The 27,330-nt window shown below is 38.2% G+C and overlaps 1 protein-coding gene across 1 annotated transcript; it reads left to right on the top strand.

The window, feature by feature from the left end:
• Positions 1 to 406: 406 nt before the first annotated feature.
• Positions 407 to 20,637, top strand: LOC141898877 (potassium voltage-gated channel subfamily B member 1-like). The gene is made up of 5 exons (XM_074785020.1): positions 407 to 1,398; positions 9,159 to 10,235; positions 11,047 to 11,647; positions 15,268 to 15,927; positions 19,882 to 20,637. Exons 1-4 carry the CDS (start codon positions 571 to 573, stop codon positions 15,906 to 15,908), a joined length of 3,147 nt encoding a protein of 1,048 aa, XP_074641121.1. The 5' UTR covers positions 407 to 570; the 3' UTR covers positions 15,909 to 15,927; positions 19,882 to 20,637.
• Positions 20,638 to 27,330: the final 6,693 nt, after the last annotated feature.

Here is a 27,330-nt window from a genome sequence, read left to right on the forward strand (position 1 = left end):
GTGCACCAAAACGATCGCGGCAGTAGTGAAATAGCGCCAAACTGTAATATAAGGTCGTAACCCGGTAGCTTTTCGATGCGGGTATATCGCGGCGGCGAATCGGAGTTCGTTTGCGTTCTATAAAACAGAATCGATACATGTTGAAAAGGGTTAAAAGTTAAGACGTCGGTAAGATATACAGAATCCACTTCTATCCATCAGACTGGGAGAGATTATAGCTTACCTCATATAGCTGGAGAGTCTTACACCTGTGTGTACGACGTACAAGTTATTTAGAGAGCGCTGTGACGTCACGCGTTGATGACGTGTACACACAACTCGTTTCGTCATCGCTACATTTATTGCATTACAGGCTCCCCACGCTTTAAACATCCGACGCGAAAATACACTTTTATTAAGCTATTGATGAACGCAAGGAGCTCCGGCGCCGAGGGCAATTTTATAATGGTATTGATAATTCATATGTGTTTTTATTTGTAGAACGCGGCGTAGGATGTAATACGTACACGAGTGTAGACGTCTAGCGTTGAAGTATGTGAGGAAGAGGCGCGAGTGGAGGACGAAAGGGGCATGTTTTATCACAGTTCACAGAATCAGGGGCAACCGGAAGGCCCTACTTCTGTAGCAACGGCGGCTGCGCACGCCCTCGTTGCCAGAGGAAATTCCATCCGGAGCACGACGACTTCTGACAAACCGAGTCTTTCTCGGCACGAAAGTGTGATCAGTTCGGAACCCCCCGCGAGGGAAATGTCGGTGAAAAAACACCGCGGCGGCGGCGGCGGTGGCGGTGAGAGGGATAATAAACCCGATGCGAAGGTCACTGGGAATCTCATGCCGCCGATGATGACCACCCAGCCTCAACAAACACCACCGATCAACCCACCGGATCCATATATGATTATGAGGAGTAGACAACTCAATAGTCGTGTCGTGATCAACGTAGGAGGTGTTAAACACGAGGTGCTATGGAGGACCCTAGACCGTATGCCACATACGAGACTGGGCCGGCTTCGGGAATGCAACACTCACGAAGCAGTCATGCAAATTTGTGATGATTATAGTTTAGTGGACAATGAATATTTTTTCGATCGCCACCCGCGGTCTTTTGCTTCCATATTGAATTTCTATAGAACAGGAAAGCTACATTTGGTGGAGGAAATGTGCGTCCTCAGTTTTAGTGAGGATCTGGAATATTGGGGCATCGACGAACTGTACCTCGAATCGTGTTGTCAACACAAATACCACCAGAAGAAGGAACACGTTTACGACGAGATTCGCAAAGAGGCCGAAAGCCTAAAACAACGCGAGGAAGAGGATTTCGGTACCGGACCATTCTCTAAATGGAGGATGAAGGTCTGGGATCTTCTGGAAAAACCTCAAACTTCAACGGCAGCCAGAGTAAGTAATTTTCGCATTTACGCTTTCGCTTACAGTCTTCTTTATACATATATAAATGTATATGAATTTTCGTTTGAATTTCTTACCCCTTTATTATGATCATTTCTATATTTATATAATTCAGAAATATTTTTTCATATTCCGTCATTTTTGCACATTATGTATGCGTATGTGTAGGATGAAAATGATTATGTTAGTGTATTAATTTCTTGCTGCGTGTAGCCTTGGATTGAATGATAGTTATCACGTAGGCTTAGCTATATATTCACTCTTGAAATTAGCGCTTGGTTATTTTCTGGCATTTGACTGAAAACAAAACTAGAAGAAGCATCAATTGGAGAATCGTTTGAAAGTAGTAAAAGTTTGCATCGGACATGAAACAGGACTAGAACTATTAGGCTGGCTTTACGTAATTCCGACATAATCTAATATATATCTAGGACCAAGTTTACGAGTTAAATTATTAGAAAATGGATAAGATAACCCCGCAGTGAATAGACTTTTGTAGTACTATTCATCATATCTCGGGATATAAGATACAATGCTCTCTGAAGTGCTAAGAATCTTGGCAAAAAATCGTTTATATATCATACAAAACTCCCGCGTGTAGAGGTATGCGGCTTCCCTTGTGTTTACAGACAAACAGTAAAGTATATATAGAACCTGTTCCTCCTGCCAGGCAAGAAACGTAATCTCTGTGGACTTTTTTATTTAGTCGGCGTGTTGTATCTCACCATTATCAAAAATACACAAAGCAGTTTTCGGACACTTTAGGCGTATATTAGCAAAATGGAGATCGAATCGCATCAAGCGTTTATGCAACACGAAAAAAGTATATTTGGCCATTTCGAGATTTACCGACATTAGGTTAAGATATGGTTTATGATCTCTCATGACCATTCTCGAACAGTGTAATGTAGCCTATTCTCTCGTCAAAATTAGAGACTTTATCTTCTCTCTACCGTAATGTCTAGTTTTATGATAGATGCGAATCCATGGTAACCGAAATTGCCGCATCTGCCTACACACAGGGAGTCAGCTACTGTTGACGGTACGAACTATACAAATCAATACAGCATCTGATTCTCGTCAGGCATATTAGACGCTGCGATTATCAGAATCACCAACCGAATATCTACAGCATTTTCATACTATACCCAACTCGGCGGTAACTGCTTATTTTTAGATTCGTCGGTAACATTTCTATTTCTATACGAAATTCGAAATTCTGACGGTTTTCCTCGGTAATGGTTTCAGCACTTGTTGACGTCCTGTGAAACCGAGCAGCCGAATAGGAACTTTCGGACGTTCTCTCTTCAGAAAAACCATGCACCGAGTTCGATAATGCATCTATGTACATTAATTTAGCCACGATAGCCCTTCGCAAACAGTGAAGTACGCTTTTATCTCTCGGCAAATTACTTTACCCGTCCATTTTATATCCACGCTTGTTTGACCAAGTGGTGGCGTTTCTTATAACAATGCTGTTCAGACGAGGCAATAGATAACATAAGTATGTCGCCAATCTGATGCGATATTTTTATCTATTTTTAAGATCGTTTTTGATGGCATCCGATGGCTACTGTGTGTTTTAGATACTGATTAATTACAGGAATTCTATACGGATAACCGACCGTTTTAGGATAACGATTTTTTAAAGAGATTTAATGTTCGTGTCGTCACGCGAGGCTCCATCCGAACTTATGTATAATAAATACTCAAGCGTGGTGACAAAACGTTGCAATTATCCCGAGCAAACAGTGTACGATCCTCGGAGGATTTGCTTCGTTTATCCATAAAATCATATCAGAAGCGGAATGGATGAATGCGCACTGGGACCCGCCGGATCTGATATAATGCAATCGGAGTCGATTTTTCATTTTTTGATTAAACCATAAACACGCTATACCGCAAAGGCAAAGCTGTTAGAACCCCTCCAACCGATCCCACGCGCAAGAACGCGAGTTCTTTTAGGATATATATATGTATATTTCTGAGCCCCTTAATCCGGTATAGTAAGACTCTGCATAGACTATACATGCATTTGTGTTTTGAAGGAAGCAGGCGTAATTGCATGAACGATGCATTCGTTTCAAAAATTCAGATAAAATGATGTTAGACTTTCGTTGTTTGGTTAACGGCGAAAGCGCTAAGCTAAGATTTATACGAACTATGAACGTAGCGTCGACGAATTATTTTGGGGTCTAATCCCTAGTAGATTTAGACGTCTATCTCTAAGCCCTCTCGTATTCGTCCCGATGCATTCATGTATTTTCATTATTTCATAAATTATACATTTGGGGCCGATTTACGAGCTGGATGGCAGCGAGTATTGCATGCGTATTGCTGGATTAGTATTCCATGGGAGTACTTAATGGTTTTATGGCGCTTGGAATTGTTTCAATATCCATAGACCAATCAGGTTTACTCGAAACGGGCGAAAGGTCGGGACATTTACTCGATTGGAATATGCTATTATTATTCACCGCAGCCAAAATATCCTCAAATAGAATGCGCGATACATTTTTAGAAAATATTTTGAAAACAGGATTTCTTTTGTCTTTAATGTGTTTCAAATACGAGGATGTCTGCTTTTAGTTTTCACGAAAAAAAAGCATAAAAACGTTACGTCCACGACAAATATCAGACCTAGAAATATGAACGCTGTTATTCAATCAAAAAGAATGATTATTTCCTTATCATTAAGAAATCACAATTAAGAAAACGTCGTGATGTGAATTTTATTTGAAAAATCCTTAAGTCTTCTATAAGAACTAATAACTAAATTCGATTTCTCGATTAGATTTCAAATGGAATATCACCTATATCTAATTTAGATTTCCATCCAAAGAATAATTGCGAATAGTTTCTTTGAAAACGGAACATATTGACTACATGTTTTAGTTACATGATGCCTTTTGTTTCATATTCGCTTAATTGTAATTGTTAGGTATTTTACTGATTAGGGTGGCGATGTGTAGAACATAGACGCTGCATTCGCTGTAGTTGGTGTTGGTCGATGTCTTAACGTATTTCATAATTCTTGGAATCATTATGATAAAAAGAAAACATCATTTTTATCTAGCGATCGGATGATGATGAAAAAGAAAAAAAAACAAAATATATTTCGAAAGTATTTCGGAAAACCTGCTGTTGTGGTTGTTAAAATTTTCCATTTGTTCGTTTACGGACTATGCGAAAATAATGATACGATGATAGTCATCCAGACGACTGATCTGTTATCGATATATGCTTTGTGATGATACATTCACTAATCAGAATATGAAATTTTAATTTCTACGTCTAGGAGAATTTGACGCAGTGCGAGACTTGTTGGCATGTTATGGGACAGGTACGATGATGTTTAAGCGATGATGTTTAAGCCCTGCTTAGGCTGAGCACGCACGTCACTAATCTTTTGCCCAGTGATGCCACACATTTCAATAAAGCCTATTCTCAGATTAAACTAACCTTCGTCTATTTTTGCCCGCGGAACAATCCCTCAAAAAACTAATGATAAATATGTAGCCGTTGTACCATTCCATTCCTAATAATTCCCCAGATTTTAAGATCAAACCTGCAAGGCTATGACCTCATCACTGGAGAAAACAATAGCATGCTAAACGACGATCAATTCTGTGTAGTTCAGTAATTTTAAATGGTTAGGTATTCATCGTTGGGCGACTGTATTGAATAAGTACTGCGCATTGTCGAATTTTGTGAGGTCCTTTTTCTAGGACGATCACCCGCTACATATGTAGTCGTATATTGTTTATGGGGTACCTACATCGTTGTCTGACATGTCACTCTCGTTATATAGTTTGTGTTAATGAAGCATGAAAATCGTCACCCATCCACAAACCATCCTAACGCTTTTAGAACGAAAGAAACCTTTTCTCATAATGTAAACGACGCCTGTGTATAATATGTGTGTTACTCTTGTGCCACGAAAAATCACGTAACGACGTGTTCTGTGTTTGCCGACATTTTCTCAGAGGTGGCAGTTTGTCATAGACTCCCGTCGATGAAGTTCACCGGTTTAGTATCCAAAAAATGTACGATGTATAATGTATTATTCGACGACGATGTACTTGAAGCTGCAGATATTGAGGAGATAATTGATATATCTGGTTCTTTTTGGAAAAATTGCATTGCTGCTTCTTCAAGTTATCCCCTTTTCGTACATGTATATGTCATATCACAAGGGCACCTAAATTTTCTTTCCGAAACATACATTTCATTTTAAAAAAGTATACTTGATGTTTGTACTTCGCGATAAAGATATTTGATATTTAGAGGCCGAGCGAAATTTGCATCGTTAGCGGAACGTGATCGACGATTGGCAACTAAATTGTGTCAGTATATTGGATTATCTATTTTGGTTAGGTGCCCTGCGGTTAGTCGATGTTATGTAGGAGTAGTTAGTTCTATTCGCATTAGTTAGTTTTTTTCTGCAAGTCGATACTAATCGATATTGTTAACACGCACCCGACACACGCATATAAAATCACAAAATGAGACACAGAAACGTGGAACGAAATATAGCTGCGTATATAGCGGTGGCAAGCTTCAAATGACGAATATAGAAAAACACAGTCGCAATCGCCTCGTTCATTGAAATCACGATGCAGAGTTATGTTAGACCGCATAAGAGTCGTCCTATGATTTAGACGCTATACTGAAATATGTTGCTTATTAGAACTTTCTTTGGACTGACTTTACTTACAATTTTTTATATACATGCATGATTGTCATCATACATTTCGAGCTTTTGCATATTTCTTGTTACATTTTGTTACGTTTTACTAAAACATTCGCGATTGAAGCAAAGACATTTTCAACATTTCTACACGTTGCATATTAACTGCATGCGTTTTATCTTCCAATAGATCAGTTTTTCACTTATATCTGTATATTTCCAAATATAGACTTCTTCAATACTAGTTTAAAGTACTACTCGATATATATTATATAGAAATAAATAGAAGTAGGCTTCGTATTATTATATAATCCTACGTATTGATTAATTAACTTATTATCAGTAATTTGATAATGATCTAATCAGATGATTTTCAGAATTTCAGGCGACTTCGTTAGTCATATTATTACTAATAAATGCTAAGAATTGGTAGAGTGACAATGACTCAGTTATACTTATACAACACATACAACCGTCGATCTGTCTCTCAACAATACAAACCTGTTCCTCTTCTCTGTCGCCTCTGTACCTCACCACCCACCCACTCCGACTGTCATGTGAAAGGGTGCTTCTCGTTTTTTTTTCTGTTGGTTGTGGTAATAGTTTTTTCTATATGTTAACATACTCAAATGATGTTCATTCGTTGATTATTACAATAAGCATTATGTATGAAAGATTACATATCGTTTGTAATGTTTTTTTTTCTTCAAATATGTATTTGAGATCGTTTCTGTAAATAACTGACTTCTTAATGATATGCCGAACACCTAAAAAACCTGAAAATCTCAGTTTAAGCCCGTCCAGTCGGCTTAGGTGAACGTCGTTATCGGAGTTAGTCGACTATTTGCGAACTAAGTGAAACCGAATGTCAGTTATTCGGAGCTATGGTCCGGAAATAGTTGACCACGGGATTGAGTACGGTCGCTGTAGTACGGACCTATTTCCAAGATGGCGGCATTGGAAAATGCGCTACGACCGAACTAAAGCGTGTTACTAGCACCGACCACGAGTCGACTAACTACGAAAACCGAAGTTCGCTTCGATAGTTACGTAAAAACATCAATAGATGACTCTACAGTGAGTTGATGTGGATGTTATTTTGCTACTTTCAATGGTGTTCACTACAGATTATAGTTTTTGATCGGAGTCTTATTTACAAGAAACGCCGCGCCACTGTTGACATGATTGTATGAATATGATGAGCAAAAACTATGTTGTATTAGTTTGATGTGATTGGTAACGGGACCTTTGTCATATCTGACGTCTCCATCAGAAAACACACGACAAATACGATCTATTTTAGACACCAATTCGGAATAGGCCAGCATGACTTAATTTTTGGATACTAAACTAATTTTACGACCTCGTTGTATGACATTTTAGTGTATATATATATAATCTATAAGCAAATCGGAGGACGCAGCATAGTAAAATGGCAAAAACGCTGACGAATTTGTAATTCAAAAATTTGAACACGAAGAAAACCGTATTCCCTACCATTTGCGTTGGCGTAATTTCCAAATTTCAACCGCGAGAGCTCGACAATGATTTAAGATTTGCTTACGCTTTGAAAAACAAAGAAGTGTAGGAAATTAATTCGAATCATTTCATCATCAGACGAAGTCTGGTGGCATTTCCCCTGAATAATTCTCCCCCCATAAAACCTATCGGGAGTTGCTCTTTGCCGTCAATTTAATGCCGTCAATAAATTACAGCTCGTTAACGCGACGATGCTACCTCGACGGCGTTATTCGTTCGTGTAAATTGAACCTACAACAGTTAACATTCGGTGATAATCTCCCCGCGAGTCAGTAGCTATACGTTATAACAAAAATAATCCCATTAAATCATTCTCACACTCTTCTTTTCTAGTCTTCCGATGCCCTTGATGATGATAATTTGACCTTCAAAATTATACATATACATTTTGCGTAAAATACCTTAATATCTATATTCATTAAATCGTAGTTTTCGTGTACGGCGGGAGGGTGCAGCGGAAACGGAATTCACGCCGAAGAGATCGATAGTGCCAGTGCGTAACTTGCCTCTTGACCACCTAGAAATGGTGGCACAAAATTCAAAATGTAATCGGCAACCAATTAGTTCGTCGTTAATGGATTCTTTGAGGACGAAAATCAATTTGAAAACTTCGGTCGATAGATAGGACTATTCCACATCGAAAACCGAATCAATATTTTCGAAAACCTATTATCAAATGCGTGTTCCTCAAATTAGAATATTATCTTGTATACGTCTTCGGTTATTTGAAGTGTATCTCACGCGTCCTAAGGATGAGTGCCAGACCGATATTATGTACGATCCATGCATATGACATATACCGCGTAATTTCACGCTGATTGGGCGCCTTCGTCATTTCGGAGGATCTCGTCTGATTAATCCTGCTCGCCAAATATGACCAGTATTATCCCAGTTTGACGTATTACAACTTCATCGGCGTTACTGCGTATTTGACTATGAATGTGGATGTGCTTGATAATGGATATAACAGCATGAAGCCATGCTATTTGATGTGCTGGATGTAAATAATGTTACTGACCATTATTATTATCATGCTGTCTGTGTCGAAACCCATCGTCTGTATATATCTATACATAGCAAGACATGAATAACCCAGTGTTTTACGTGTATTTACGCGTATAATGTATTATATACATGTATATTATGAACGGTGTTTTATTTTTATCAGTGTTTTCTCAAAAATTAATAGATAAGCCCGAGCTAAGAAAGAAAAATTTGAGTGAGAAACTCTTTCAGATATATCACATGTATTTATATTACATAGAACACGTCTAGTTGTCTAACATGTCTAAAGATTCGAGTGTAATTTGCATAAAACGATTGAACGAAAAATAAGATAATGCTTATTGTTCGAAATGAATCATTACTCATGTTATCACCAGTTTCGTTCGCTCACCCAAAATGTGTTGCTTTGATAAATGCGCGGTATTTTGAACAGTTTCAGTATCGTTCATGTTCACGTCCTGATAGTGACGATACTTATGGAAACCATTGCTATGACAACGTGATTGTTTACTTTCAGGTGTTAGCCGTCGTTTCTATATTGTTCATCATCTTGTCTACTATTGCATTGACGCTTAATACCATTCCCGATATACAAGAGAGGGGCCCAAATAAAGAACCAATCGACAACCACCATCTTGTAATCGTGGAGGCAGTCTGCATCGGATGGTTCACGCTAGAATATCTCTTACGATTTTGGGCCTCGCCGAACAAATGGAAATTTTTCAAAGGGCCTCTAAATGTTATAGATTTGTTAGCTATTTTACCGTACTTCATTTCCCTCGGTTTAGTCGAATCAAATAAAAGTACTGAACAATTCCACAACGTTCGTCGCGTGGTACAAATCTTCCGTATTATGCGAATACTTAGAATATTAAAACTTGCTAGACACTCGACCGGTCTGCAATCTTTAGGATACACGTTACAGAGAAGCTATAAGGAACTAGGACTCCTAATGATGTTTCTCGCGATAGGGATACTGATGTTTTCTAGCCTTGCCTATTTTGCCGAAAAGGAAAACAACAAAGGCATGTTTAAAAGTATCCCCGAAACGTTTTGGTGGGCTGCAATCACCATGACAACTGTAGGGTACGGTGATATTTATCCGAAATCGACACTCGGTAAAATTGTAGGTAGTGTGTGTTGTATTTGCGGCGTGTTAGTTATTGCTCTACCAATTCCTATCATTGTTAACAATTTTGCCGAGTTCTACAAGGATCAGATGCGACGAGAGAAAGCCCTGAAACGAAAAGAGGCACTCGAGCGAGCGAAACGGAACGGCAGTATTGTAAGCTTCCATTCCGTGAATCTACGAGATGCTTACGCCCGCAGTGTCGAACTGATCGATATAACCACAGACGGTGTCCGGAACCGACCCAGTGTCTACCCAGACACACCACTGAGTTTAAACAACAGTACTTCCAGTCCGCCGCCGTGTGTTCTGAGGCTCAACGAGCACACGACACGACACGCAGACGCCAAAGATATTCTTCAACAGGGACAGAAATCCGCCAATCCTAGTTCCAACAATCTTCTAGACGTCGACGAGGTCTCGTTGCAAAGAATGACGTCATCACAACCCATGCTCAACCTAAACGCACAGGTGGGTCAATAACCCAGGCCGATGTTATTTTCTAAAGATCTGTATCCGCCGTGAACTGTTGTCCAGTGGTTGCTGATAGAATTGTTTCCATTGTGTCAAGATCGGTCAGTTCATTATAACTGCCTTCAATATCCCCGAGCAATTCGATACCTTAATCGAGATCATCATCACAGAGGCAGATTCTCCTAGTTAGTGCACGTTTAGGAATCGACCTTTGATTGATTGATTTTGATTAAACCATTTAATCCCCGGACATCACAAATGGAATTTTAGATTTTATGGCAAATAAAACAATTTCACCCCAAATGATTTCACCCCATCAATTGTTTTCATCAAATTGAAGCATATGCTTCAGTTCCAGCACTGACAATAGAAACAGTTCTCGAGCCGATGCACATCAGATTTTATGGTGATTAAAAGTTGCTTCATGTACTTGTTTATTGCAGCTCTATCGGGTATGTACAAATAATACCGGCTGCGAGATATGAGTGTTTTTTTTGCTACCACACTTAGATACATAGATGCCGCGGGATTTCATTTCGTATTCATAGCGTTCTCAAGCATGAATAATGAAACCGTAATTCAATTAGCGCAAAGTGAATGTACTGCGATCAAACATATAATAATGCGATATTCATCCTATAAGTAAATAAACGATTTAGTAATTACAGCGTAGTAAGTAGGTGGTAAGAGGTATAGTGCGTTTAGACTGCCATTCGCTCGGTAGTCAAACGACGAAATGATAAATTAAATATTCTTGTTACTTGTAACGAACTAGCGAAATTCAATTATTTCATATTTTTAGGATATAAATTACATTGATGCAAACGGAGGACATAAAAACTCTATTGAAATGCGTGATCTTGGACGGCAAGGCAGTAATGCCAGTAGTGACACCTATGCCAGCTGCTATACTCACCCACCAAGCCAAGCAAGCCCGTCAAATCCGGACCCGATGAATCGGCATAACCTTTATATAAACCCGCTTGACCAGCCGGTGGACCCAGCACCACCCTACGATTCCGTTTACCCAGATCATCCTCCACCCTGTAAGTTATCCCCTTGCTCAGATCAATTTGTGCAAAAACTTGACGAGGGATTAACCGCCACTTGGCAACTGGCACACCCACCGCTGTCTCCAACCTCTGCAGACGAGGACAAATCAAATACTAGTGGCGGAGAGGAGAAACCATTATCAAAACGTACCAAATCACTTCCGTTAGGCAGAAGGGCCAGGTTTACCGATAGCGATAGTCAAAAAAGTACATCAACAGACTCTATCAATTCGCAGGGTTCTACGAGAAGTCGAACCCGATTTAGGCCCCCGTTTATTACCAAATTACAATCGTCGAGTCCGGCGACGGGGAAAAAGTTGGCTAACTACCATCTTATTAGTAATGCTCGAGGTAAGTCGATCATCGTTTCGGCTAAACGTCTGTAGTGTCTTTCATTTTCTAACCTAGCTGGGTGTGTCAATATACATATATCTCTATTATTCAAGTGTGTCTGCACGATGTCTGACATAGGTTGGTGTTGTAGAGCGGTGTACGTGCCTTGCTAAACGCGGGATAATGTCTAGGACCTCTTCGCTTACCGAGGCTCCGGGCGAACCTCGTTCATTCACCGATGCCGAAGGTTCGTCCGAGTCGCTGGTAAGCGTGGACATATAGATATCCATGTATTTTTTAAATATTATTTTCGTTATCCAACTATTTTTCATTTCAATGTTCTTTATATACTTTTCATATTCTGTGTCTTACATACGAAGAATCTGTCACGTTAAACATCTAATTATATATAAACATCAAAACGCGTTTCTACTATTAAGTGGTGCTTGAAACAAAATGCCTACGTCAAATTTTGCCCAATAAATGTCTTCAGAAAATACTATTTGTAAACGAGTTCGTCACCATTATATCGAGGCAACGATTTTGAAAATATTTCTGAAATATCTTACCAGCTTCGCATGCCTATAAGTAGCATACACCAATTTTCTGTCAGACTGAGATAATGCTACTCTCCAACTCTTCCAGGTTACGAGATATCTAATGTTTTGCATGAGCTGCCTTTACCGGAGCAAACGATTCTAACATAATTCACACTTAATTTCAAATGAATATTTCAGAGAACGCACTTTTCCAGACACGAGTTTCGTTCGTCATAGCTGTTACTAAACCATCCGAGAACTTCATCATGACCGACCTAAACTTGGTCATAACGCGATACCATTTCAGGGGCGAATTTGATCTAGATATTGGCCTGAATCAAAAATGAAAATTTCTTGAAATATTTCGGTTGCAATTTTTTGGCATGTTTCTTCCTATCTGTTATACTACAGTCCGTAGTTTATGTACGATGCATGTGTTTTCTCCACTACCCTCGATTACTGACAATGACTGAATGTTCAGCGTCAACATTAATCGCCCATTTAGCGATAGTTTTTATTGCGCAATTTCATCATTGCGATAAAGAATAATAATTGTTTAATGTTTTATAACAACATCGATTTTCACTCTAAACATTGCAGCATACGAAAGTTTGTCAATGCGAGTGTGTGCGCGCGTTAGGAGGGTATTTTCGAAGTGCTACCGACAGGCTCTTCGTGCTCACCCTTGGCGCACTCGTTCCCATCAACGTTCGTTTTTCACGATTATACATGATTATGGTCTAATTTGTAGCCAATAAACGACGACACAGTTTAAGCGATGACGATGCTACCGACTACTCGTTGCAATGAAAGTGAGACAAGTTCCCTTGTTTTGTTTTTCGAAAGTAGAATTTTCTATAGCATTCTCATTGATTTTGTTTTCATAACAAATGCGTTCATGTTGCGCTGGTAAACGATGAAATAAGAAAAAAAACGATAAGTGTTTTGTTGCCAAAACACGTGGAATGTTTGAGTCTAACTGACGGAATACGGCGGTGACTGATATAGCCATTTCGGCAAAATTAACTCCTTCAAAAGTTTTCATTTTAGACTGAACATTTAGGTTGGCTTAAATCAACCGCCGTTCTTTGATTTTATTTCCGTTTACCAGCAGCATATTTTTTGTGTGTGGTTTTTACAAAGCGTGTCGAACGCGGCAAGTTGTTTGTCCTGAAAACTGTTTGATTAATTAACAACCCAATATCGATTCTATCCCGAACAGTCCCTAACGAGTTGGCATGTTTGTCATTTTGATTAGTAGAACTTAAAAAACTCTGTCTTATTGGTCGTATTTTTGCACCAGATATCATATATTTTTTCTACATATGATTTTATGAATATATCTATAATATGCAAGATTTGAAAACAGCTGTTTTTGCTAGAACAATATTGCAGTGATTTGATTAGTATTGATTCCACCCTGTAACAAAATATCCTTTTCCAATACAACATTGCCAGTAATGAGCGTATACAAAACATGATTAAACAAATATGGCTATACAAATATATTACGTTGATTAAATCTTGATAATTCTTTTGCGGCCGACAGTATTCTTTGTAAATCTTCTGATATCAATCGAAATGTTGCATCGCATCTGACACAGTCGGCGGTGGTCATACGAAAGCCACATTTTGTTTTCAGTGGTTGTCAAGATATCACACTTGAAATGAATAATATTTGTATACATATGCTCGTGCACTAGCAATAGCCATGCCTTCTCAAATTCTACACCTGTTGACACTATATTTTTTATTCTTTTTCGTCAACGGACGTCACAAACAAGCTGAAATGGGCATCATTTTTGCCTAGCAAGATGCGAGCATTCAGGCGGGGTTCGTCGTCTTTTTAAAACTTCTTGACTCCGGATGTTTATTTGACATTTTCTCGAAACTGTGAAATACGTGTATACACCCCGCATTGGTACACGACGACATGACAACTAGAATTTATTTTGATTCCGATGAATATCGAATCTAATCTCGAATCTGTACTCGGGCTACTTATATCCTAGCATTGAGATTGTAGTCCCGTTCGATTAGAGAAAATGTCAAATTTCCATCCAGCACTGTTGTGTTGCTTGTAGATTTTAAATGCGTTATCTATATATTACGATCCACCGATAGATATTTATCATGAATATTAACAAGTTCTTTATTCATACAGTTTTTGCACTGTTAACATTTATATTTCTTTCAATATGAAAATTCTTTTAAAATTCCATTGGCTTATATGTTATATTCCATTTTACAAAGCATTCATTTCATTTGAGTAAATAGTAACAGCACCGTGTAACATTCACTATTAAGTCCTGTATTCTTATTAGTTCTGTGGCTAATGTTGATGAATTTCTGTGTAGACACAATAGACCAGAATTTTGGGGAACAATATTAAGTCCTCGAGCTAATAGTTGACTCCATATGAACTTAACTGTTGCTGATGGAAAATAACGTAGGGCGTAAGGATCGTTATAGACCCTGGTAGATAGACGTCAATGAAGTCAGGTCCTCGTAATATCATTTGTGCGTAGGATACTCAATACGCAAAATAGAATGATAGAACTTTACACGTTGAAACACGAAGATAGTATCAGTCAATATCGTAACATGTTAGATATGATAATCTCAATCAGTTTGAGAATATCTGGCTTCAGGAATTCAGGTAAAACAGACTATTCATTAATCAGCTACCGAAACATCGTCGAGAGTATATGTCTGAAAAACATTCTCACGGAGAAAAAGTCTCGAAATCTATTCTAACAAATGAACAATTATTACGCAAGTTTCTGAATGTTTCATTCGTTTTCCTAAATTTTGATTTATTTTTATACATCTATCATCTATCATCTTTAACCTTGGAAAATAATCCAGATTCAAAAATCCACACAACGACACATCATTCCCTGGATTTCCAAGCTTATTCAGCAGAGGCTTTTAATGTGTATACGTACCCGAATTCCCCTAGTGTCAAAGTACGGAAAATGGTCAATTGTCTCTCTGTCGATTGCAATCATACTCGATGTCCACGTATCTAAAAGCACAGCCAGTATGAAGTGGAAATGGCTGACGTTTAATTATCAGTTCTGTCCTGTACGTTTTCAGGTAAAGGCAAAGCTTCAGGTACCGGCAACAGTGGCGGTGGTAGCGGTGACTCGAAACAAGACAGCATACCACTCCGATCACGAGTGTCCGAGCCTGCTGCGAAGAAAAAGTCCATACTAAAGAAAGATGCAATGAGCAATGAAGAAACGGAGACTTTGTTGAAACGATACCATCTACGCGATGACCTACACGAAAATGGCGAAGATACCCAATCGAGTGATAACGCCCCATCAGTGGACACTGTTCAGAATATACCTATGCCAAATACGAATAGCCCAACGATAAAAACGAAATCAAGTGATTATAGCGATCGGGCACTATCGGACTCTAGTACGCTTAGCCCCGATAATATCAAAAACATTAAGGATGTAGACAATCAGAACCAGAATTTCGTGAAAAGTTCGCCATCTAGTCCGACTGACAACGAGGCCAACATGGCATCGGATACGTCCGACCAATCAGGTACGATGAGCCGAGATAAAGGTAGCATCGACAGCGAAAAGGAACGAAACATCGACACGAACGATCGCGACAAAACGCGGATAGATAATATTATGAATGATCTGGATAAACCGACCGACCTGGATAAGTCTACTACAGCCACCGACGATAACAAAATCGATGTTATTGGCCGACCGTAAATACTGCTATAGCGGAAAGGTTAGTACGAATTAACACATTATACGCAGTTAACGAATCGTCGTCAAATATTCCCAAGTCAGTGTTTATAGAAATGGATGATGGAATGCCTTAAAAAAGTATACACGCAATTACCATCACTGTTAATGTACACGTTTTTTTTTCATTTAAGTAAAATACACTCCTTTATCGTTAGATTCAATATTTCTTCTCATGCTCTGAAACCCACGATTACCAAATTCTTGATTTACGTTTGCGCGTGCCTTGTGTCGTATCAGCTATACAGTTAGACTCCGCCCGAGCCGGAACCGATCAACTCGGATAACCGTTCAACTCGGATGTTTGTTGAAATATTTTCTGGGACACTCTTCAAGAAAGATATAATGTACAATATCCAACTCGGATATCACTCAAGTCGGTCCCGATAGATCCGACTTGAGCGGAGTCTACTGTATATCACCTATAGCCTGAGTCCAACCACGAGGTTAACGTGATTAATAACTGATCAAATCATTGACCAAAGTGCTTACCATTACCGCCCACAACGTTCTATATTAATACACGAAATCACTTCTCTTTCGGTCCCCGAAGTCTGCGATTAATTAGATATTTATGTTTACGGACGAAACAACGAGCAATTTCGAATTGAACTTCGGGGAAATTATCGTCTTTCCCGTGGTTTATCGATGCTTTCAGCTTGTCAAATTAGCGGCCACGTTCGCTGATGGATCGATGAGGTTTGCCAACGCAATTATGCCTGAAGAAAGTCCTCTCAAATTATCTTTGAAATCTCAGTTGCGTAACTAACCGGTCTCGAATTTGCTCGATGTATTATCGACGATATTAGACTCGTGTATGAAATCGTATCCCCACAGTTTATGAAACTGAAATGCACTTGTAAACTGAAATCTACTGTTTCTTACCGTATTCAAATATAATTTATCTATCATTCTGAAATACGGTATCTCAAACACTACTTCTTTGAGTAAGAAAAAGAGGTGAACTAATCGAGAATGAACTAATCTAACTCATACTTTCCCAGATTTGTTAGATCGTCGGGCCGATCCATCAGAAATCCAGAAAGGAATACCCTCAAAAACCCGAGTACGTTGGCGTCGCGTGATGTTGCTGAACCGCCGGTTCGATCGTCTGCCCAAAAATGTGCCAAAATCTTTTGAAAACATAAGTGAGAAATAAGTTTAAATTCATTTCGCTTGATAAGAGGCGGTATTCGCGTCGCCTGGTTATATATATACATTAATGTACTTCACGACGCGCAAGGAAAATTCGTAATGGCATTCAATTTATCACGTCTAGAAATGTTTGTCTTGAAAATCACTAAAATCGAATACATCATTCGTCGTTATACACGAGACAAGCGCGTAATCTTCGAACGTTTAACAAAAATCAATTCGAGTCGCTCTATCTCGCAATCGCTACGGGATGAAATTTATTGGAAACGAGCTACGTCGGATTATTGAACGACTCGGGAAAATGTAACTCCGTTTATTTCACACAAAATCAGCCGTACAAACAAAACCATGAAATTCGTGTGATTTGTTTAACCGAGGAGCCTTTTTATAGTAGCCACGCATGAACCAATCAATAAATAGTTGATCGCCTTAGCATTTTTGCCAGATTTTGAACTACTTACAACAGACAGGACCCCATCAAGGCCTAGCCACTGGTAGAATTCGGCAACGTTTACTCAAAATTGACTCTGATTCGAGCCCAGTTGGGCCCTGTTCGGAATTTCCTTTGAACACGGTATAACCACGTCATGTCATATGAATATTCATATGAAAAAATCGGAGAAATGAAAATGTAGGCTACGTTTTGCGTTAATTGTGATGTGTTATCCCAATACTAAAAGCCCTCAAACCACTCAAAAATAGATTGGAGAACGGCTGCTAATTTGATTATTTACTTCCATATTTTATATATGACGATGTATAAAAATGATGCCCAAACTATTTTCTAATTTCATTATGTCATGATATACAGAGGCCAAACATCTTAACTGCAAGAACTGGTGAATTATGCGGGACTCTCGTTACATAAATCAGTTTAGATGATGGGCTCTTGTTCATTAACGAGTGAAATTCTGAGCGCTTTTCGTCCAAATCACTGACGCTATCAGCTGCCAATCGATTCATAGGGTATAACTAGAACACGCAAAAAGTCTTCGATAGCATCGGGCCACCGTGTTTAGAATCGATACCGGGTGATTTCAATAGAAAAAAAATCGTCGCTCCCATATAAAACTTGATTTACACGAGTAATCGATAAGTCATTACGTGAGTGTTCTTCGTCACTGTCACTTATTTCTCGTACCAACTAAAACCTAATACGCCTACACAAAAATTTCGTTCCGAGCATCGACGAATCCCTCCGACGATTCTCCTCCGTCTTAGTGGAGACTGGCATCATAGATTCTTTAGCAAAATGAAATGACATAATGACGGATTTAAAGTCGGATTTATATAGTTACATTCATAAAATCTTTATCTTGAATTGAGATTGATTTTGATCACGCCGCGTTGTTGATTCACCTCAAATGAAACATCCAATGGGACCAGAAAAAAAACGCGGAAACGTGTATCATCTCAACGCCGAGAAAATTATATTAACTCGACTAAACAGCAGAGCGCGTATGGGTTGGTTGTGTGCTTATACTATTTGCGGCGATGGGTCATCAATGCTAATAGCCTTCGAGCCATCAATTTTGCTAACAGTCGGAAGCACTACACGCGAATTCGATCAAGGGAACAAGAAAAATCCGCCTTTTTTGATTCGAGCACAAAACACGATTATACGTTGCTTATGTATATATACATATACGTATATATGAATTACTTTGACAGCTCCGTGGATTATATCATTGTTTGATATATTTCTATTGCCTCCTGCATAAAGGTGACTGTTAACCGCTGATTAAACAGATCTTTTGCTCGTGTTTAGTTTTGGATCCGTATATTAGCCAGCATCTACATGTCTTGTCGACTAGCCAATATTCTAGTTTCCAAATATCTCTCATGGCACGTCATGTCAGGATGTAAAACGATGATAAATGACTCCCTAATGACAGAAGCAAGAATGGAATCCCTTAACGACACAAGGCACTGCGTGTATGCCATATACAATATATACGCCAAAAACTGCAGAGGTCGACTGGCGTTGTGACAACTTTCAAAAACAATTTTAAGAACGGATGCACTTGCAATGGTAATCCGGTAACATAAAAACTCCGATTTTACATGTAGGTAGAAAATGATAATCTGTTATTTCAGAAACAGCAAATCTGTACTTTAATCGATGAGGGTGTCATTGATTTTCTAGTCTGATCGACAACAAAATACCGCCATTACCGTCGCCGTTATTTTCATTTACATGCAAGCGTAGTTATATACCTCATTTCATTCAGCTTTTGATACGTAACATCTGCCGGGACACAAATCTAAAACCGGAGTCTATATTCATTCAATTTCCCGATGTAACTTGAGCGGAATTACGGATAAAGCAACTGTCCAGTTTTACCTGGCGAATGTTTCGTATTATCACGCGATTTCGAAATCAATATACGTTTCCATAGCAACTTTCTTTCACGGATGCAACGCATCCTTCTCGGTAAAAATGAATATCAGGCAGAAATGAAATCATGCGTGCAAACTGATGATTATTTTAGTTGAACCGAGCGCCGTTGGTAATAGCCTTTCTTGGAAAAGCCGTTAAAAAATAACCTACCTGGAACAGAAACAACACGATGGCTTCTAACAACGCAAATGTCCCCATTTTTAGCCACGATTCCTATTGTCAACATCATGTCCAATTTATCTTTCTAAGAAGCGAATGATCCACTGACGTCATTAGCGATGCTTGAAATAGCCGACTAGTTCTTAATGCGAAATGTCACTGTAAATACAAACCTTTTATACGGTGTATGATGATAAGATGTACATAATTTTGTCATTTCAGAAATACAGCCATCCAGGTACATCGAAGTATAGTCGCAGCGGGCCTTTCCAAGAACACGCTGCATCGTTATCATTATAACGAAATCTTTGTTCGGTGATTGTAGATACTAACGTTTATTATAATTAATGTGTACAAATTTATGCTCAAGACGTTTATAAATATCCATTTGTTGATTTTACAAATTTTTAAACGGTTTTCTTACTACATTCTCTAGTACGTTTTTCTGTGTTCTGTGTCAAAGTTGGACTGGTGCTTTTTGTGAACATGTTTGCTGCAGTTTGTTGAGTTGAGTTGCTTCATCTCATTTATTAAGCCTATATTTATAGTTTTTTTTTTCTACACGAGTAACCGTGGGTCGTATAATAGAGATGACTGTTTTCGATGATGGATCCGCGGGTGTTGACAACAAATCAAGTACGGACAAATAACGAAGTTGGACGCAAAATGATGTCCACGATAAAATCAGATCCGTCATTGAATTATTTTCAATAATCGATCAAAGATCAACTTTGGCTTTATACGTTAGAAATCTGGCAAGCTTCATTTGACGTCACAGAGCGCATTTTGACTGTCGTTTTGAAGACCGATGTGTCCAAAACCCATGTAGACAATACGCGTGATGTCGGTGGTCGAAGCCTCTACCAACTTTTTGATATGTTCTATCGTTTCTATATTCCGTGTCTCGTTGCCATCTCAATGAAAATGAACTAAACTTCGACGGATCCGTCATCAATTTATCATCAACATATTTTCGGTTTCCCTTTACCGAGGGACCATATATGAACATCGTTTTTATTGAATTCCATCGAATAAGAATGGAGCATTATATCGACATCTCTATTAAGATTAATTTTGAAAGTACGCAGAGATATTTGTCAGTGAAATGTGTCAATGGCCTGCTGTATTTTTTTAATGTATTTTTGCCTATGCGGACATAAAACATTTGAAGATCAACGGAATTTGTATCAATCGATTTGTTTACCAAAACTTGTTACTTGTTTTAAAAACTATATCCTCATTATAATCCCTATAGATTTACACACAAATTCAATTTCAAATAAGATAATCCTGAACCGATTTAGTCATGTAATCATTTTACCACCACGTATTTCGCTAAGCCCTGGATAGGCGAGGCAAGCATCCCTCTTAAAGATCACAGCCATTGACATCTTTCAGCGAAGGACAAATTTTGTTAGCTAATTAAGTATCATTTTTGTTTATTGTGGTTAGATTGAACTGAAGCGTTTGTTTCATGTGTACACATAATATTCAATTCGTTTCTGAGGTATTTTCAATAAATAGTGTGTGATTGACTAAAACGATCAAATGCATAAATAATATATTATCTCATAACCGCATGTCCGGCGAGTGCCATATTGCGTTCGAACATTTTGATGTGTGAAATAGGCAGGTTTTTGCCGTTCGTTTGGTGTTCGTTGAAGGGATTATGAATATAGCCATATGCAAGTTACTGGTGAAAATACTACGTTGAGATACAAAACTTCTCGAAAAACTCTCTACTTCCATCAGACATTCTTAACCAGCCTATTTTTCGCATACACGGTCTCGGCGGTTTTCTACACATTTCACACGTATGTGAGCGAATGAAACAATGTTACGGTTTCATTAACGAACATTTGTTTCCCAAGACGGCCCAATAGCCTCGACTGGCCGTAAAACAACCGCGTAATTGGAATCGTATGCATTACATAATATGAAATAGGGATTTGATGCAATGATTATTCTACGGTTTATCAATACCAACACGATCTCGTCTTTGGTGTATATCGTCGTTATGTCATAGAAGCACTGCTGATGCGCTCGAGTGACGGTCGTAAGCCGTGCACCTTGTTCAACTGAAGCCCGACGCACAAGATGCGGGGAAACCCGGAAACCGAGTGTTCCCTGTTTCGTGTTCGTTTACGAGAAACGGGAAACGTGGTTTCGGGAAATAATATGTTTCCGGGATCAAACATGTTTGATTCGATGTCTATGTGTTGCCGTGTTTTCCTGCGTCGCCGTGCGTTGGGCTTTAGACCCTTCACTGGCATACAGCATTACATGCCCCTGGTGTGAGTTTTCTTCCAAGCACCAGTGCCATATCAGATTATATAAAACTTAAATCATGATCCTTTTGTGATTTATCGTCATACATATCTTCGTACGTCGTCGGTTTTAGCACTTACCTGATACATATTCGAAGGAGTCCTTGTCTCATACGTTCTAATACGCATCGTTGAAATTTTAGCAAAATATGAATTGAGCCGAATGTATATATATAATCTGCATTCATAAAGTGTTGAACTAATTGAATGAAATTTATTCATCTCTGTTTGTATTCCGTGTGCTGGTTACTACATCAAAGGGTTCTGTAAATAAGCAAATGTGTTTTAGAATGATTACACGTTTTCTTATTGAATTTTTACTCAGACAACAGTATATGTAGCTTTGTACATAGTTTTAGGTGAATAGCGTGGATTTGCCTGCGTTGAATGATAATTGTACAAAAGGCAAAATAACGAATCCAAAATGCACCTTACTCTTGACAAGACATCAATAATGTACGTGTATACTACGTTCTATTTCGGGTTAAGGACATTTCAGATCTAGTAATTCATATTTTCATGAAACGCTCATAAGGCAACTTGAGAACGGCTCGGGAACTAACTCAACCGCTCCGAGTAAACGGTTTCTCCAGTTGAATCCGTTGGAAGTAATCAATTTCTACTCTAGATTAAAATCTAACCCCGAAGAGTGAAACTGGACGCCATGTAAGGTCTTACATGTTTATATTGAGTCATAATACAGATTCTATAATCTTTCCTCGTTCCCCCTTCCTTCAAACGATAGGTAATACATACATAAATATGTATAGAAATATTTATATAGTAACATATAACCTAACCGTGTTTTCTACATAGTATTCCACATAGTTTACCTTTATCGTGTGATAATATTCATATTCACACCGGTACCCGATATTTTTGCTTCTTTCCGAAGACGTGATCGAATAATGTACTTTTCGAAGAAATACCCGATGAAATATGTTTTCAAATACACAAAACTGACTTCTTGTAGCTTAAATACATATATATATATATATATATATATATATATATATATATATATATATATATATATATATATATATATATATATATATATATATATATATATATATTATATAAAATATACGTATATATTTTCGATCTTTAATTTGGATCATAGAAATATTCTATCAAAAACACGAAATCAAGCTAGACCAACAGGGTCTATTGTATACGATAACTGTGTAAGAGATTTTTGATAAAAAATGATGTTATGCAAAGGAATAATTCAGAGTTATATAGAAGAAATACCGACTTTATATTCCGATAATTTTTTTTCATGAAACGACGATTGTGTGTTTGCGGGTCAGACTCGAACGATGGAACTTCCGGATACGTGACTAAAACATACGACACGTCATTTCGAAATGCGTATATTACTCTGCAGTTCATTCTCAAAAACTAAACGACTCGTACCGGTACACGTATATGTAACAAGTCGATAGGCGTTTCTTACAAAAGAAAAACACCCATGTGATTCCTAATTGATAATATTGTACAGTATATTTACTTGTTACTAAGTAACCGTATTTTAGAACGTTGCATAAGTACCGACGGTAGATTTTACATTATCTCTCAAAAACTGTTAACGATTTTCAAAATTCGATATACTACTGGCCCAGTCTGACAACCACATACGCCAGAGATAGTGTAGACCAGCCACGGATTTCTGACAGGAAGCTGACATGTATAAAACTGTTATCACGAATGCTCACTATCGCTTGCAGAAATATTGCAAAAATATTGGACTCCCACGCGACCGGGCGACGATAACACGTTGTAAATTGAAAATAACGAATGTATTATTTTCGATTTTATATTGAAATTATATTCCAATCAAAATGCATCAACACTCATGGCATAAAGAATGGTTGCCACTATAAACAGTCGCGTAATACATATTCAAGATAAAATTACTAAGATTGATAGAAGCGTTTTATTGAAACAGTTTTACGCGGGAAACGATGATTTCCCTGTCAAAATTGTTTATCATAATAAAGAGATATAATTGATAAGTAATACAGAAAATATATACGGCTTATTTGAATTAAGAATGATATTGTAACACGATAGAGTGTATACTGGAAACGTTAACTCTTCACAATGAGTATTATATCATGTAAATTATACGACCCAAAAAATTGTGTTATTTTCACCTAATCATCTCAGGTATACATTTTGCTTGGCAGATTGTAGTGACGAGTAGTTCATATTCAATTCGTGTTGTATGTTCCATTTCTCAAAGTAAAGAAATAAAATACGACATAAACAATCGAAACTCGGCGCGTTGCTTTGCTTGTTTTCAATGTAAATCGAGGTTGAATTTTACAAACTGGGACGAAGAACTTTATACCACTTCGAGACAAAAATGTTCTTGTGGGTTAAGTTGATGTACTTGACTATCAGAACCCCTACCAACCCCTAAAAAGCAGTTTTTTTCCATTATTAGAGGCTAACATGAAAGACCCATTCCCCGAACACTTCAATACAAGAGATAAAATTGATGGCTCTATGGCTAATCTAACAAAAGCATTTAAGTTTGATGATTAGAGACACTGTTTTAACTCAAGCTATAGCTATGGAGGCTGTGAATCAGTTCATTAATTATTGGCCCCATGGCAAAATAGGCTTATACTATGAAGATAATGATAATAATATTGATAATAGCAGTAATAATGATTTAACACAAGCGCTTTACCTTTTATTAATCTCCAAGTTCTCAACAAAATATAGAAATAGATTAGAAATTTATAAATGAATCAATAAAAAAAGCTTCTCTATATAAAATTTGCCACTTTAAAAGGTGAAAAGGAGTCAATACATGTATTTCGGATTTTAGTTGACTATTTCAGAGGCAAGGTACCGAGGCAGAGAAACACCGTGAGCCATAGAACTGTGTCCTGTAAATGAAGCAAATTTCCCATGACAGCTTAGCTAACCTAACAGGGTTATGCTGATTAAGCGATTCCTGTAAGATAGACTGGTGCCTGTTTGGTAGTGAGGCTTTAGATAATGGAGACGTGAGGTCACAAATACCTGGATCAATCGCTTCGTAGTTCGGTCTGAAACTAACACATCCTACCACAATACGGTATAATGAAAATGTTCGAGACATGTGTTTCCCGGTGTCTAGATAGGCCTTCACTCGTAGGTTACTTACTAAGTCGGGTGAAGTTACTATAGTTAATGCGTCTATCACGGGTATTCAGGTTTACTAAGGGAATTCTATCAATAAATTCTAATCCTAAGTGAACTATATGAGTTCTGTCTCCATGTGCTAGTTTGCTCTCAACAATCCAGTTCATTTCATGAAGGCGATGACGAAGACGAAGTGCGCGGGCATTAGCACGGCAACGAAAAATCTGGGTCCGAAACTCGTGCGGGGTGCAGGGTATCTTGTGCATGGCGACGAAGTAAATCTATAGCAACGGTCGCTATGCATCGGTCACTTGGTAATAAAAGTTTCAGTGAAACCTCGTTCGTCGGCGACTAAAGAAACGTACGAAATGGCTACGGCGGCAGAAACCTCGCCGATTTTGGTGCAAGAAATAATAGCGAAAACAAAATTAATGTTACCGTGAGTATAACAATCAAAAATCAAAAGCACGCAACATTGATATAACAAGAATCCCACAATAATGACGAAAAAATTAAGTCCGAGAATGTTTCCTTGAGCTGGTCGAGTTTATTCGACGCTTCGACTATGTACTAAAAATGTACTAAAAGTCACCTTTGGGAACACTGTTGTTTTGAAGGGACCTATGTGATATGTACCGTTTCGTCTATGAACGAGGCGAATTAGAATTGTGGTATTCGAGGAGAATGGAAACGCTGGCTCGTGATTTCAAAGACAGATTCCAGAAGTCGGGTAGGTTTTCTCGTTGATTTTGCATCGACTCGACTGATGCCAATATTCATCGTTTGTACCTTGATGATAAAACGAAATATAAAACTTTTGCACATTCAAGCGATGATCTATCCAGAACTGAAACTTCAGTTAGATATGTTTATGGAAGAAGTCATTCTGACAGGAGAGCATCACCGCGAGGTGGCGCAGTCTCTTTTCGCGCCCTGGATCCATGAACTGCACAGGTATCATGGATTTGATAGAATATGTTATTAGAAAAAAAGACGAATAAAATGACTCGTATGTACTAACATTAGACTAATCTATGAATATTAGGAGTATCACAAAAAATGAAATTGACAGCCTTAAAAAGAAAGCTAAGTCATGCGTGGAAAGTCAACTCGAACGGGAAAAGCAGATATCAAGAGCGAAGAAGGTAATTCATTTTCAACCAATGAAATAAGATATCAATGTCTGAGACAATAAAACTGGACAGAAAGAAATATCAATGAAATATTCTACAGGTTTACTACCAACGATGTAAAAAATTGTGCCAGCTCGAGAAATATGGCGACTACAAATCTGAGAAATACAAGGCCACGAAAGCAAAAGAAAAAGCCAGAATCTTTTACATGACCACTCTAGAAAATGAACAAAACCATCGACAGACTTTTAAAAAGGTTTTCTGATTGTTGCCGAATTTCAAAGAGTTGTCCTTTAATGTCTTGAACATCGGGACAAGCGTTATTAAGAGCAAACAAACAAAATGGGAGATAGGTCTGAATGATGCATGGGCGTCCCCAAGGGCACTATGGCCCAAAAGGGTTCGCAGCCCAGGGGACGCCCATCTGAAAGACTGGTATAATATACCCTCGTTATATCAATTCTTGTACAAAAACGAAGAGGTATCCAGCGACGTATCTTCCTATTCTAGGATCTATGCGCCGTCAGTGAAGCATTCGAGCGTTTGGAAGTCAGACGAATCGATGGAATAATTACTCATTTAGAAAATTATGGAAACCGTATAAAACGACTACTTGATGATAAAAAGCGGTAAATTCAAGTAAACCAAGTAAACTTGGAGTTAGAATCGATCAATCCATATAATAGAATCCAATTTTCATGATTCATGGCACATGCACATGTATGTTTAGTGTCGCGAGATTGTATTACGTGGAAGAAGCATTGGATATGTTGCTGAATTTGCTTCCCCGCAAATTGATACACACTTGGGCGTACAAAATCGACGATTCAAACCCACAATACGAATATCCACAATTCCAGGTAAGTCTACACTGTTGCGGTAGCATTTAGGGTCGCGGGGTTCTAGTTATCCATCGGAACGTCGGGAACGTTCAGTTTAACCCCGATAAGTCAATACCTACGTAAAAACATGCGCTCCAAGAAATATCATATTTAACTGGGTAAAAATCTTAAGCCGTTATAAATTCTGTTGATAGTTTACTTTTTCTGATTCTATACAAGGGCTTTAGT

This window comes from Tubulanus polymorphus, chromosome 2, assembly GCF_964204645.1.
Source record: "Tubulanus polymorphus chromosome 2, tnTubPoly1.2, whole genome shotgun sequence".
Taxonomy (NCBI): Eukaryota; Metazoa; Nemertea; class Palaeonemertea; order Tubulaniformes; family Tubulanidae; genus Tubulanus; species Tubulanus polymorphus.